Source organism: Scyliorhinus canicula, chromosome 2 (genome assembly GCF_902713615.1).
Source record: "Scyliorhinus canicula chromosome 2, sScyCan1.1, whole genome shotgun sequence".
In the NCBI taxonomy this organism is placed as follows: domain Eukaryota; kingdom Metazoa; phylum Chordata; class Chondrichthyes; order Carcharhiniformes; family Scyliorhinidae; genus Scyliorhinus; species Scyliorhinus canicula.
The window spans coordinates 74,162,098-74,177,477 of NC_052147.1; the positions used below are offsets into that span (position 1 = coordinate 74,162,098).

At 42.3% G+C, this 15,380-nt stretch overlaps 1 protein-coding gene across 1 annotated transcript; it reads right to left on the reverse strand.

Annotated features, from left to right (window-relative positions):
• Positions 1-849: 849 nt before the first annotated feature.
• Positions 850-3,537, reverse strand: nkx2.1 (NK2 homeobox 1). The gene is made up of 2 exons (XM_038780752.1): positions 3,159-3,537; positions 850-2,207 (listed from the first exon to the last, which is right to left on the reverse strand). Exons 1-2 carry the CDS (start codon positions 3,535-3,537, stop codon positions 1,537-1,539), a joined length of 1,050 nt encoding a protein of 349 aa, XP_038636680.1. The 3' UTR covers positions 850-1,536.
• Positions 3,538-15,380: the final 11,843 nt, after the last annotated feature.

The window sequence follows — 15,380 nt, forward strand, 5'->3', positions numbered from 1 at the left end:
TAGCGCACATTCTTGCGAGTTTACTTCTAAAACGGCAAGAGCTGGCCGGACACACAAGCAAATCTTTGCCTTTTGCCGACAGCAAACAACTGGAATTTCCTTAATGCCAAAACAAACAGTGTCTTCCATGGAGAAATCATCCTTGATCGCTCTAATTGAAATGCACTTTGGCCTCATTAACTATTTAACTTTAATTCACTCTGTGGAATTAATTCAAAATAAATATCGGAGATAGCGCTCTATGTTTTTTTTTAATATCATTACCGGAATCCATCCTGCAGCCTACGGGCAATTCACAAATAAAACTTGCTAACGGTTGACTCTTGTGGACTTTGAACTGCTGGCTATCAGCAGCGCCAGTAACAAAACAGATTCTTCCATCCCTGTTCAAAATGTGGGGGTTAGAATTCATTTGCACCACGGTTAAAACTGCACTAAAGTTGAATCAAATATGTGTCTCAGTAAAATTGCACGCAAGCCTCCCCCATGCAAAATAGACTCCATAAGACATATTGACAAGAGGATACCAGCTTATCTCTTCGTGTGAAGTTACAGCTACTGCGAAATCAAATCGAATGTCCGATTTAATCGGCTTTTTCGAAATGGAAGGGGCTTTACCTGCACCGTTCAAAAAATAAGCAGGAAAATCATTGGAGATTTCGGAGATTACTCTTCAGGGAACTGGAGCACATTATCCGTGATTCTTTATCTGATTTGTTAAAACTCCAACCTTCCATTCGCTGGAAGTGCATTGCGATGGATTCTAATGGCCCCACACACATGGGCAAAATAGTCATGGTGAAAAATAAGGGAAATGCACAATGATCTGCAATAAAACAGTTGTGGGTATTTCGGTTTAGGGTTTCATAATTTATTAGAAGCTCTCAGAACTATATTTATACCAATGATCTATTTTAAGTTACAACGAAAACGACTTTCTGACGCCGGCAAGAACGAACAAACTATCAAATACTGTACACGCTGAGTCCATCATGAAAACATTTTTTTACAGCATAATATACAAATTGCTAAAATCTATAAATTCGGCCCAGACATGTGCATCTTACAGAAATATACACCTACGTTTCATAGTGAAAACTAAGAAAATGCCAAGTCGTGTTAAATAACCCTATTTCCTTTCTTTCCCAGGAAAGATTATTACTGGGGGTGGGGGGTGGGGGTGTCACATTTTGTTAACACTATTATTTTTACGAAAGCGTCGTTCTATAGGAACCCCACACAAATGTTATGTGTACAGATCTTGCATACGGACAGATCAGTGCTGTGTAAGGTTTAGCCTATTTCTGCATATGGAGCAATCGCTTTCACTGAGATATTATAAATCCAGCCAGCATTATGTGCATTCCATGTCTACAAAACAAAATCAATTTACAGCGTTTTTGCCATCACTTCAGCCGGAGCCTCCCTCCTCTATTGATGCATATCTACGCAAATTAGTACCCGGGATATTTGACCAAAATACAGCAGATATGGATCAATACAACATGGCGTTAAAACACACGCCAAGTGAATCATTCACCAGGTCCTACCATACAGTAAAGTAGAGCATGACATGGCTGTACCATAATCAGAACTAGAAGAGTTTAGGTGAGACAAGCTAGTGACGTGGCTTTGGATAGACGAAGGGCTTCCTGAGGTTTGTCCTAATTCCGATGCCTGGCCTGTGTTATTTGCTTGCTGACTTGGGCCGTGAGCAGTGCCATTGGTAGCCACTGTGATTGATGTGTTGCTAGATTGCTGTTGCTGGGTCTGCATGGTCGTGGTTGGGGCATTGACACCTCCTTGACATGGTTTACCATCTTTAACCAGGACAGGCACAGCCACTCTTCTCGGAGATTGCTGCTGCTGCTGGCAATTGTTGCTGTCCTGTTGCATGTGCTGCTGGGCCGCCTTGTCTTTAGCTTGCCGTTTCATCTTATAGCGGTGGTTCTGGAACCAAATCTTCACCTGAGTGGGCGTGAGGTGGATCATGCTGGCCAAATGTTCCCTTTCAGGGGCTGAAAGGTATTTCTGCTGCTTGAAGCGCCTCTCTAACTCATAAACCTGGGCTTGCGAGAAAAGCACTCTGCGCTTTCGTCGAGGTGTGCTCTGAAGTGGAGCCATGGGTTTGCCAACATCGCCAAGTGAACCCAGAGCGCCCATTCCGCCCATGTTCATTCCCGAGGACGGGGTCATGAAGCGAGAAACTAGAGTGGGGAATTAAAAAAAAATCTTAGACAAAGACTTTCACAACTAAGCGTGTATACATTTTTAATACTGTAGATATATTTATTTGAGCACTGCTCTTTAAAAATAAAAGCCCAAACCACATAGCAGCTGTTCGATAAAAACTAACATCTTAACAGCCTTCTTTTCGTGCCTGAATATTGCAGTCTGAAATTCCCATTTGGTGGCTTTAAATGAAACGGGTTTCTGATAAATATTCATATATAAATAAAGGATGCGGAATTTCAGACAATTAAAAAAAAAAGAAATGACTGGATATGACAAAAAGGGGTTACTTTCCAATGTAAGTTCGTTTTACCGTTGGCGGGTAGTTTTGCCGAGTAGACTAAAAGGAGATTCAGCCCTTTCATTCAAGTTGAAATGCTGATGGCGGTTTGTAGAGAGGAATATTTATGGACCTTTCGGGGAGTTTATTGGATTTATTTAAACCGTTTTAAACGCGCGTATTAATAAAGATAACAGCGCCACTTCATTGTGCACGAGGGAAGCATTCATTTGCAACATTACTTCCCACGTAGCTAATGCATGGTTTAAAATATTTAAATATTTTAACCTGGCCTCATTAGTACAGGACGTTAAGCATAAATAAAGCGTCCTGTGTTGCGAGAAATGCTTGCCCTACAGACGGTAGGATCATTGAAACTGCCCGCACATATACACCACAAAGCACACCGACTGAAACCAATGGTGATTAAAATCCACCTGAGTAGCGGTTGCACCATTGTATAAATCAATGTCCTTGCTCCGGTCGAAATGAAAAATCAAAACTCCTGAATTAGAAACATATGACATCGGAACGAGTGATTTCAAACACCGCTTCCATCACCCCGATGCATTTTGTAAACTTGAAATATTGTACGGCTCCAACAAATAACTTGCGGTGTTTATTAGAAACTAATTATTCCACTTACTGGATGTGAAGCGTGGATCGGGATTCGTCCCGTACCAGCCTGTGGCACTTGCACTGTTCCTCATGGTATCTTGGTAAGCAGGCAGCTCGCCCATGTTGCCAATATTGCTAATATTGCCGTTGCAGTAGCCGCCCATAGCAGCGTGTGAAAGCTGGGGGACCCCGTGTGACATGTGGTAGGTGGCCGCAGGGACCGAGGTATTATGTCCGATCGGGTGCTGTTGCATGCCCGGCTGGGAGACCTGTGGCTGCCGGTAAGTTGTCAAGTGAGCTCCGAGGTTACCCGCTGCGTCCATGCCAACTTTCTTGTAGCTCTCCTCGATGGGGCTCAGAATATCTGAAACTGAGAAGGGCGTAGTGTGCTTGGGGCTCATCGACATGGTTCAGTAGCGAAGTAGGCAAATTTGTTGAACGGATAAACAGTGTTATGTTAGCGCCGATCTTGTGGACGTACACGTAAGAGAATGATTGAAGTCCGCCTTAATTGTATTAAGTCGAGGCTATAGACCTGCGAGCGCCTAGCTTTTGTTTGTTGTAGCCAGGCGCCAGGTTTTAGACAGACGGGAGAGGCGGAGCATGAGCGCAAACGAGCAAACAATAGAACTCAACATCTTGCTAAGATAATTAGGTAACATGCGGTTGGCAAGGTAAATACTTTCCAGTTTACCTTGCCAGCATAGTTTTACTTTGGTGAAATATCAAATAACGGAACATTTGAAGGTACCCCTTAATTCAATGTATTACCTTAACTGATACACAGGGAGGTTTCATTGCAATATCAGTGGCTATGTTGACGCGGAGGTCAGAGTTTAACGCTGGCTTTTAATACCATAGATAAAGCCAGGGGATAATTGTACTTCTAGATCGTGTTCTCAGTGTGGTTAAATTCTACTTCAGCAATTTAAAAGTGCACTTGTTTCCGAAGAATAACTAAATATCTTTAGTCAGAGTGGCAAATGCTTGTTCGCTTTGTGACTGTGCTCGATATTAATGCATGAGGATCATTTTGCTTCAATTCAGGGCTCTTATTCAGTCGCCAATAAGTCTTTCAAGGGAAAGAAGTCTCCAGCATGAGATAACGCCGTTCAAGGTGTAAACCTTTGCCCCTGCTTGTACTTCACAGCTCCTGGACAGGCCAGAATGCCACACGATTTAATGTGATAATTTTATTCTTGAATCCTCCAAGTTACAGATATATATTTGCTGTGCCTATCACCGAGATAAATCACAGTGGCAACATTAACCTCACATTTTCTAACGCCAAATGCACGATTTGCGCATTTTCGTTTGAAACAAGATAAACCCACCAAACGTATTCAGATTGGCTTCTGTACAAAATCATTTGAAAACCTTCACGAAATTTAGTTAACAGATATTCGGGTCACAAATCAGATTGACAGTAGATTTTAAAAATGGTTTCTTCGCCTTAGCTGGTAACTTGTTAAACCATCGTGCTTGTATTGTGAAGTAGAAGCGATCAATTTTAAATCCGTTTGTAAAGAGTTTGCACCAATACACCAAGATGCACACCTCTAGTTTCCGTGTGTTCTATTGATTCCCACGTTAGCAGCGAGTTCCATCAATCGCCGTCACTTGCAAATCGCCAAATATTTGGGAACTTATCCGGTGCCCCATATGATCTTACGGTTTGATCACAATCACATTTCTTACGCTGCTGTTCGAATATTCGATGTGCTGTTTTATGAATGAATTCATTTTTAAGTCCAATCTTTAGTTATTTTACAGCACAGGAGTAAACATGGGAAGGAGCTGTGCTAGAAGAAGTGGGATGACTTGTCAGCGATCGGACGTTATTCCATGTTTAATAGGACAAGCCTAAAACTCCCGAACCAGAATAATTCCAGCGTTAGGTTAACATATTGACTTGTTCTCAATCAGCCTCCAGATTACCAATAGCCAGCCATCGCATTACAACATTTAATATGTCGACTTAAATGCACATTGGCTGCTTATTATCTGTAAAAGATTGTATAATATGTAGAGCATTTTTCAGTAGCTTGATGATTCCCATAACCATGTGAAAATTGATTCTTCTTTGCCAATACTAATGTGTATTACTGCTTGAAGCACTGGAATAGTTATATTTTATTTCATGAATTATATACGTGGTTCTCACCCTATTATTGACCCTATTCTCTGCCCGGCTGTTATGCATTAACCAAGGAAGGATGGTGTGCAATGTATAGGTTCGTACAGTCTTGCTTTTTAGAATGGTGCAGTCCTTTATGTGGTTATGCGTGCCCCAATGAAGGGCTGCATGGAAATTGTTCAATAGTTTCTGACCTTATGCAATCCATTTGATAACACTCGAGATGTCGTGCAAGGCTAGATAATATTGTCAATCAAATGGTCCCAAACCTAATGCAAACGGTCCCTCCAAGTCCAGGCTTGTTTTACTGATGTCCACCAATTGGCGGAACAAGGTTGGAACGAGCTCCTTAATATTAAGTTACATTTAAAGAATAAATGACACTAAACTCGAACAGCCGTTCGCAATCATACGGAATATACATTATTTGATATATATTTTCAACATCATGCATTTGGAATAGAAGTTCCGTTTGTCTCGTGTTTCAATGGTCCCACTTTTGAGCATTATCAGCCTGTAAAGGCGTGAGGATTATGATGCTAACCATTGTCATTGGAAAACTGATTGAATGTTTCTCTAGCAGTATCTGGGGTACGGAGTTTATCAAATATAGCATTCTAATAGTTTTGACAGAATGACACTGTTATGTTTCACCTGGTACTATGCGATCTGACTGACTGACTGGTGGACGCTATGGTCCGACCTACCGAACCGAAACCATTTAATTCCCTTTTAAGTGTAATTAGTGTCATTACAGTGGAACTGGTAACGGCGATATAGCAGCGTGCTACGCTAATGTGGGATTTCTGATAGATGAGACATACAGCGAGCTGTTTGAATCATTGAACTATGATATGTGCTGTGCTACCTGAAAAGGACGCTCGATTTTACCTCTATGCACCCCCCCCCCCCCTCCCATCGCAACAGGGGCTGAGTGCTGGTGAGTGCTGGACAGAGGAATTCATCATGCTTGAAAAGTTCAAGATAAATTGAGTGTGAAGATGTTCAGTTGTACTTTCGTGGACAATCAGAAACATATTTCCAGGTGAAGCATTCTCTCCCCCCCCCCCCCCCCTCCCACACTCTCCCAACACCCCCTCCCGCCATCCTCAAAGGTTTGTGCAAGGGTAATTCTCCAGCTGTGTAAAATATTTACACAATTTACCGATGGACACTCTGCTACTAAGCTACATTTAAAATACATACCGAAACGTAACCATTGCAATCGCTTATTCATGCAAGAGGGAGTAAATTAGCCCAAACCATTTGTTATATAAATGTCTGCATTAATCCATAAGTAATCCGCCTCCCATAACCCACGTTGAAAGTCGCAAATAGTTGTATTAATTCCAGCCTTCCCATCAACGTATATATTATTGCAGAGGTAACTTGTAAAATGTACATGACTTTGAAATACGACATGAAAACATGTTTTTTTTATTGGATCGGGTTTAAAATCGGATTTAGGGTGATGCATTGAAGTGTCTCAGAATATACCTTGGAATTCCGCGCCTGCGTCAAAACGGAGCTTGATTCCAGTTATCATTATCCAGATTCCTGCAACTGGGATAAACATGGCGTCCAAAGTAAACACTTCTTTTAATATTGTTACTTGGTAGGTTATTTTACCAGAGGGTCATCGTGTTAATAAGCTATCACCTAACAGCTCCATTGTAACCTCACATTGATGCTAAACACATGTATATATACGATATATATGTATATACCTCATTGTGCTCTCCAAAAGTTCATAACTATCAACGCAGATATATATGGAACCACAAGGGAAAGTTGTTTTGATTGTAATGCATGCTTGCAACAATTATACATCCTGCACTTGCTCGATGATTAACTCAAGAAAAGTAACATCAACAAACAACGGAATTAATTAGCAGAACGCGAAACCAATAGACACCATACACGACAGCGCAGAGCGCTTCCAAATCACAGCACGTTTCCACCTCGCCACTTTGTAATTCTCAGCAGCCCGACAACAATTAGGAACACTGCAGTAGGTCGCTCGCAACTGAGGCAGTGAGTGGTGCCTTTGACAAATCCCATTTCACAGGAACTGAACGCGAACAGCGGCCTCTGTTGATGGTTTCCACTTACAATTTAGTTAGGGTGAGGGGGGGGGGGGGGGGGGGGGAGGGAGTTCTCTTCATCTCCCAAGTTTTACAGGCAGATGTCATTCAGGTTTCTTTTGGGAATTGAAATGGACGAGGCTGTGTTCTGTGGGGCATTAGTTCAGGAGAGAAAAACACACGCATTGCTGTGATGTAGTTGTTATTTCCAAACCCGATACATTTCCACAATGCTGCCAAAGTTGCTCTTATATTACTTTTATTTAGAAATCAGCATAATCGGAATTCTGCTATACCCAGACGTCAGTTATCAACCCCCCCCCCCCCCCCCCCACCCATGTTGCGCGGGGGCCGATGTGCACCCATCCCCACACAGTTGGTTTCCCTGAGAATTCACATGGACAACGTGCAAAGTGGAGTTTATTTCTTGCCATTTACTGCCACGTTCAGTAGTTACAGCATTCCGTCTGCACCGCCGTTTAACCTTAGCTGAATGATATCTCAATCAAATTGAAAATATGCAATGCAGCGTAACTTATTTCCACTGTCAGCAAATTCGGCCCAGAACCCCTCAGGCGGCACTAGGCCAGAATATTTCGTGGGAAGATCAGATGAATTATGCTCTAGACATATTTCATTTCATACCAAGTTCAGTGGCGAGATTTGAATTTCGATCCTGAAATGTTGGCTCAAAGCAGAAGGTACCTGTGATGTATTTGTGTCAATGGCGTTCAAAAAGGCCAATGCAAGTTTTGACCAGATATGTGAATTCTGTTTTCCTCTGTGCAGCACGCTATTCCCAGCATTTTCTGGGTTGTTTTTATTTTGAACAGGTTAGGCCTCATCCCATCTCGTTAGATCAAGCTGATTTTAACACGGTTGCTTGCCCGCGCTTATCTACCAATGCAATCACGAAGAGAAAGTCATTGTAATACACAGCATCGGTGAAATACACGGTGTTTTTATTTTTAAGAGGGGTCAAACAGAAAACATATCCTGTTTGTCATCGCGGAAATGTAAATCAAGGTTGAATTCCTGGCACTGCTCCCCAGGATGATTGCTGATTAGAGATAAACTCGCAAGGTTGAGATCTCTCTCCAGCCTGTTCTGCGGAACTTATATCCTTCGAGTTTCGGTGAAATTAGTTAAGATGTTGCAATGAACGACTCCTGCGTCAACTGCGCTCTCTGGGTAGAGATGAAAAAGTTTTGAAGAGGAAATCCGAGCTATCAACGAGGTCAACACATTTGAAAATAATAGTGCTCTCTTTGTGTTTTAGGTGATCACAGGGTGGGTGATGCATTTGGAAAATTTACACCGCGTGAGCTGGTAAACTAAACTTCTGTAATGCAAAGGATGGAATTCGAACATGACGTCTCACGGGCTCCGACATCCACGGACATCCCTTGCTCAATTATATCCTTTGCTAAATTATTACAAAATATTTGTCCTTTAATTGCACACTGAATCTGTGTCTGGTTCAATAATTCCCAGTTAAAATGCCGCTGGGAAGTGGGTTAATCTGGCATAAATCCATCCTTTAAAACTGACTTGAAATATATTTTAATGAAAAAAATGTTGTCCTTCAATTAAAGAAGCACATGGAATGTACATTTAAAAGTCAGGTTAATTTGGTTAGTTTTCAAAGCTAAAAGGAACGGCACAGTCAAACATTTGCCTGTTTAAAGAATCGTCGAGGGGTTCCAGATTTCTGAAACGCAGCTTTGAGCAATGGGTTATGTTAAATATTTAGAAACGGTTTACATGTTCGTTGAGTGAAATTAGACCCGTAGGAAACATGCAGCAAAATAAGTTGTCAAAATTGGCTTCGGTTTGCGCTCCAAGCTAGGAAATAGGCCATTCGGCCCAAATAGTCTCTGCTGGTATTTATACTCTGCACAATTTAAGGTGTCTTTTAAGAACGCCCCTGTGCAAGAACGCACCCAGCAAATTATGTGTTGTCCCTCCTGCGTTTCACACTTAGACCTCTTCAAACATTAATAAAGATTACATACCGTCCCGATTTCAGAATGGTTTGAGTTGGAAATTTATTCACGCTATCCACATATATAATATATATCTGCCATGCCCATTATGGACCAACATCTGACAAAGAATTTACACTTTCTTAGTCTTTGGACACAAACTAGGAATGACTGGGCAGGCTATTGCTAAGTAAGCGTCACTTGATACGAGAACTTCCAACACTTGGGGGATTGAGAATAGACTAATGGGGTTCGAATTGGCTGAATTGACTGGCTCTTGCTTTTTGTGGATAAGACATTCAACCTTAGCAACCTGTGGGGTGGATGTTAGTGTTGCTGCTGTGCTGGAACAGCTTGGTGAAGGGCAAGGCTAGTTCTGGAGCACAAGGCTCAGCACTGGTGCTGGAATGTGGTCAAGACCCATAGCCTTTGCAGTATCCAGTGCCTTCAGCAGTTTCTTGATATCCTGTGGAGTGAATTGAATTTTCTGAAGCCTGGCATCTGTGATGCTGGTGACCGCTGGAGGAGGCTGAATGCATCATCCACTCAACATCTCTGGTGGAGGCCAAGATGGTTTATCCACTAGACACTTCGGGCTGAAGATATTTGCAAATGCTTCAGTCTTATGTTTTACACTACCATACTGAGCATCCTCATCATTGAGGATGGGAATGTTGGTGGAGTCTCCACCTCCAGTTAATAGTCTAATTGCCCACCATCATTCATGGATGTAGCAGGACAGCAGACCTTTCATTTGATCCATTGGTTGTGAGATTGCTTTACTCTGTTGATTGCATGTTGCCTGAATGAAATCCCATGTTGGAGCTTGAACAGGTTGCCACCGTTATTTTAGATATGCCTGCTGCTGCTCCTGGTATGCCCTCTTAAACTCCACATTGGTTTGTTGATAATGGTAGGGTAAAGGTATTCTGAGGTTTAATACAGTTCTGCCACTGTTGATGGCTCACAATGCCCAGCTTTGATTTGCTAGATTTGCTCTGACTCTAACCTTTTTAGCACAATTGTAGTGTCACACAACATGAGAATATCCCCAGTGTAACAAGGAAATGTAATCTCCACAAGGGGTGAGTGGTGGTCACTCCTACCAATACTGTCATGGATAGATGCATCTGCAAAGGTAGATTGGTGATGGTGAGGTCAAGTAGGTTCTCCTCTTATGTTAATTCTTTAACTATCCACCACAGGCCCAGTCTGACAGATATGTCCTTCAAGACTTGGCTAGCTCAGTCAGTAGGTGGTGCTACCAGCCACTCTTGGTGATGGGCTTTGAAGTCCTCCACCCAGAGTATATTCTGTATGCTTGGCACACTCAGTGCTTCTTCCAAGTGGTGTTCAATATAGAGGAGTACGGATACAGCAATTGTTGGTGGTAATGAGCAGGACATTTCCTTAACAATGCCATGAGACTTCATGAGTTTGGAGTCAATGTTGAGGACTCCTAGGCCCACTGTGATGGTGTCCAGGGATGGCAAAAGAGGAGCCTGGGATATTAGCTTTGAGGTATGATTCGATGAATATGACTCATGGCAGTCAGTTTCTTGACTAGATTTTGGGGTAGCTCTCTCAATTTTGGCGCAATGTCAGATGTTCATGAGGAAACCTTTAGAAGGCCAACCAGGCAGGGTGTGCCCTTGTTGTTTCTGGTGCCGAGATCAAAGCTAACTGGTCAATCCGGTTTTATTCTTATTCAGCTGTTTTGTGAGGGTTAGATACCACAGAGTGACTTCCTAGACCATTTCAAAACGCAATGAAGAGTCAACCACGGTTGGTTAGCTACGTTGGTTCAATTACTGGTTTGTGATGTGGAGCAACGGCAACAGCGTGGGTTCAATTTCTGTACCTACCTGAGGTTATTCATGAAGGCCTCACCTTCTCAACCTTGCCCCTCGCATGACGAGTGGCGACCCTTATGTTCAATCACTACCAATCAGCACTTTCTCAGAGGGGAGAGCAGCCTCTGGAACTTCCCATTTCACGTGTTCTGGAGTTACATGTGGCAGATTTTCATCACTAAAGCAATTGGTAAAGCAATTTTTATTCCAGATTTATTCATCACATTTAAATTCCACTAAATGTGGAAGGATTAGAATTATTGTCGTTGGTGCAGTAGTCCCGACGTCTGGAAGGCATGAAGGTAGATTATAAGACTCAGAGAAATGTCTGTGAACAAACATTCTTCGCCTTTTAAAATACTATAGTTTATTTGATTGCCTTTTGTGTTTTTTTTGTTTCAGTAGGGCCTTTAGAATTGTGGGTTCCATCCTTTCTCCCGGGGAGAACAGAATTCCAGGGATCTAGGGACACTTACAATGCAACAGGGAGGGAGGGACTGATGCTTCTTCCGACCAGCCGACTTTGGGATAAAATGTTAAACCAGCCTCTGTGTCTCTCCCGGGTCGACTGGAAGGTCCAGGCAGGGTACTATCTGGAAAAGAGCAGGGGAATTATTCCCGTTGCCCTAGCCACTATTTATCTCTAAACATCACTTTAAAAATAACTTGTCAATACCACATTGCAGTCTCTGCTGTGCTCAAATTGCCAACGCGTTCTGTGCCTTACAACAAGGCGTTAAAATGAGCCTTCTCACTTTGACAAAGGCGCCACATAAATGCAAAGTTTTCAAATGTTTGTTTTATGTTCGCCCAGAATGAGGACTAACTCCACAATCAAAGACGTTCTAAGATCTGTATTGAATGATCTATGTCTAGGGTACTGTATACATAGGGTACAGATAGCTGGAAAACATATAAAGATGATTCAGTGTTTCGCAGACCTCATTGATACCACAAGGCAAGCTGGAATATCTGGAACGGGGAGATATTCGGAGGCAGAAATCCCCAGAGGCTTTGTACTTGCTCCAGAATTTTTCCAAAATGTCATTAACATTTTCTTCACTCTGGGCAAACGGATCCAAGTTTGAAGTGAGTGAATGCTGTTTCTCAAGCGTTTCTTTAGGCTCTTAACCATTTAATTCCAGGGTTTTCCAAAACGATGAGGCAATTTCCCGGGTTTGTAATGGCATCGAATGGGAAGATTTCCGGTTAACATTTGGCATCTCCAAAGATGCAAAAACTAAGAGTTAACACTCCTTGAGCTGATGCCTTGTCCTCTGAGCGCTCAGCTGGCTGGCGTTATCGAATCTTTCACAGCAGAAGGCCATCATCGACAAGCCTCAAGTTTGTTTTAAAGGTATGTGGCACATTGTTTGCAATTGTACAGCCGAGATTCTGCAATAGCAAAAACACCACTTGCAGTCGCAATCCGGGAAGCCTCCAGGTTCCCCCCTCTTTGGGTGAGGCGGGTAAATTCTTAGAGCAAATAGTTGGACATGCTGTCAAGGATATAAAGCACACCTGCCGAATATTCGATATACTTTTCTGAAACTTACAGTTTCAAAAATATCTACAATTTATAGAATGATAGAATAGAATCCATAGAATCCCTACAGTGCAAAAGGAAGCCATTCGGCCCATCGAGTCTGCATGGACCCTCGGAAAGAGCACCCCACCCAGGACCCCCTCCCTCCCATCCCCGTGTCTTAATCTGCACATCCCTGGACACTAAGGGGCAATTTATCATGGCCAATCCACCTAACCTGCACCTCTGGGAGGAAACAGGAACATCCAGAGGAAACCCACACAGACACGGGGAGAACGTGCAGACTCTACACAGTCACCCAAGGCTGGAATTGAACTTAAGGGTGCCTGGTGCAGTGAGGCATCAATGTTAAACATTGTGCCACTGCGTCACTCTGCCACCCTTGGAGTTTTAGTGGATACGGGTGGTTTGCTATTAGCGGTCGGCATAAATGACCAGAGTTAGTGAGATGACATGGGTTAGAGGTTTATTATCATGCTCGTCTCAGCATTGCCAGAAACATCGCTGCAACAAATTTGTGGCCTGAATGAAGCCTGAAATTTAGTGCCACATTCAGGACACCGTCTTGCTGAGTAATACCTTTGTGAATAGATTGGAGAGGTTGGGGGGAGGGGGGGGGGCTGTTTTCCCTGGAGAAAAGAAGGTTGAGAGGAGACGTGATAGAGGTATTCAAGATCCCGAGGGGTATGCATGGGATGAATAATGAGAAACTGTTCACAAGACAGCATGAGGAACTAGAGGGCAATGATTCCAAATAACTGGCAAAAGGAGTAAAAGTGGTGTGAGGAAAACATTTTCACCCAGAGGCAGCTTGGATTCTGGAACAAACTCCCTGAGAGGGTGGTGGAAGCAAATGTGATCGAGCTGTTCAAAAGGGAACCGGATTATAAATAAGGGGTAAACATTTTGCTTTAATTCCAAAGACGTAATTTAAATCTACCCTTAGCCCAAATTCAGAACTGTCATTAACTTTGTTTTTTCCCCCTAAGGGGCAATTTAGCATGGCCAATCCACCTATCATCCACATTTTTTTGGGTTATGGGAGTGAGACCCATGCAGACATAGGGAGAATGTGGAAACTCCACACAGACAGTGACCCGGTTCCTCAGCGCCATGAAGCAGCAGTGCTAACCACTGCACCACCTGTGCCACTCTAATAACTTTGTTTCTTAATAGTGATTAAAAGGTTTTAAGCAAAACGTTTATGTTCACATTTCTGTTTACATTCCTTTTGTCATCAGTTCAACGTTTATATATTGTTGGGTAGAAGTAATTCCCCACATTATGCCATCTGCTTCCTAGATTTGTCCTACATATGCAGGTGAATCTGGAGTTTCATGTGTTAAAGAGGAGAATCAGGCCAAGCTAATAGGTTTGAATGGGCTGTCACAATTATTATTGTTTTGTTCACTTCTTCAGATATCACTTTTATCAGGTAAAAGGAGGATCTGTTCCCAAACCACTGTTGCTAATGGGTCAGTAATGGAGGGGGTGACTTGTATGCCATGTTTCAAGTATGGTATCATATTCTCTGCATTAAAAGCTCACTTCTGGCAGACACTTTAACTTTGTCTTCTTGCACTCATGTAATTTAAACAAAAAGTTGTTTCATTAGGCAAGTTTCCTTCTCTGCATTTAATATCATGGCTTTCTTATCATATTAATATCATAATTAATGCAACATTTTGAAACTGACGTCAAATCAACAATGATTTTTTCCCCCTTAAATATAACCCTCATTGCTGCCCTTAAATTAATCTGGTATATTTCGCACAATCCTTGATTTTTTAAAATAATAGAATAATACCAGTATTTTCAATTTAGCAAAACACTCAGTATTAATTTTTAAAAAGTGCTGCTTGATACCATTGTCAATGACACCTCCCCATAATTTGCTGATGATTGCAATTAGACCAATGGGGTGGTAATTGGCTTGATTGGATTTGTCCTGTGTTTTGTAGACAGGAAATACCAAGGCAATTTTCCACATTGTTGGGTAGATGTTGTAGCTGCACTGGAACAGCTTGGTTAAGATCACAGCTAGTTCTGGAGCACAAATCTTCATTACTACAGCATACTATAAGGGTCTGGCACATATAGGGTTAATACAGGGCTGGTACAGTACCACCCACACAGTGAGAGAAGAGAGCACATGACCTGCACCCAGGGTTAGTATATTCTTGGACAAAGCAGTGTGTACCAGCAAGCATAGAGACAGCTCAGAACTTGTATCCTTTCCTGTATATTTGTAAATATTTCTAAGAACCAAGAAAGACTTACAATCACTACATACAATTATGAAGACTTCTTCAGACCTGCCTGACTGTAACCAACACCCTTCAAATAATGGCAGCTAGTAGAAAAACTCAAGACCTTACAGAAAATGCAGAGATAAACTAAAATTCTGGAACATTGAGAAAAAAAATCAGCAAAGCAGTCTGACCTGAAAAGAAGCCCCAAAAGCAGAGGCACAGAGGAAGAAATGTCAGGAATGTGCGCCAAGGAAATGGTTATTAGTTGAAGGCAGAGATTTAAAATTCCTTACTGCAGCATAATTCATAGAATTCATAGAATTTACAGTGCAGAAGGAGGCCATTTGGCCCATCGAGTCTGCACTGGCCCTTGTAAAGGGCACCCTACCTAAG

Coding starts and splice junctions, on each gene's coding strand:
- nkx2.1 (XM_038780752.1), bottom strand. CDS start 3,537: ATGTCGATGAGCCCCAAGCACACTACGCCCTTCTCAGTTTCAGATATT. Junction 2,208..3,158: donor CGATCCACGCTTCACATCCA/GTAAGTGGAATA, acceptor TCCCCACTCTAG/TTTCTCGCTTCATGACCCCG.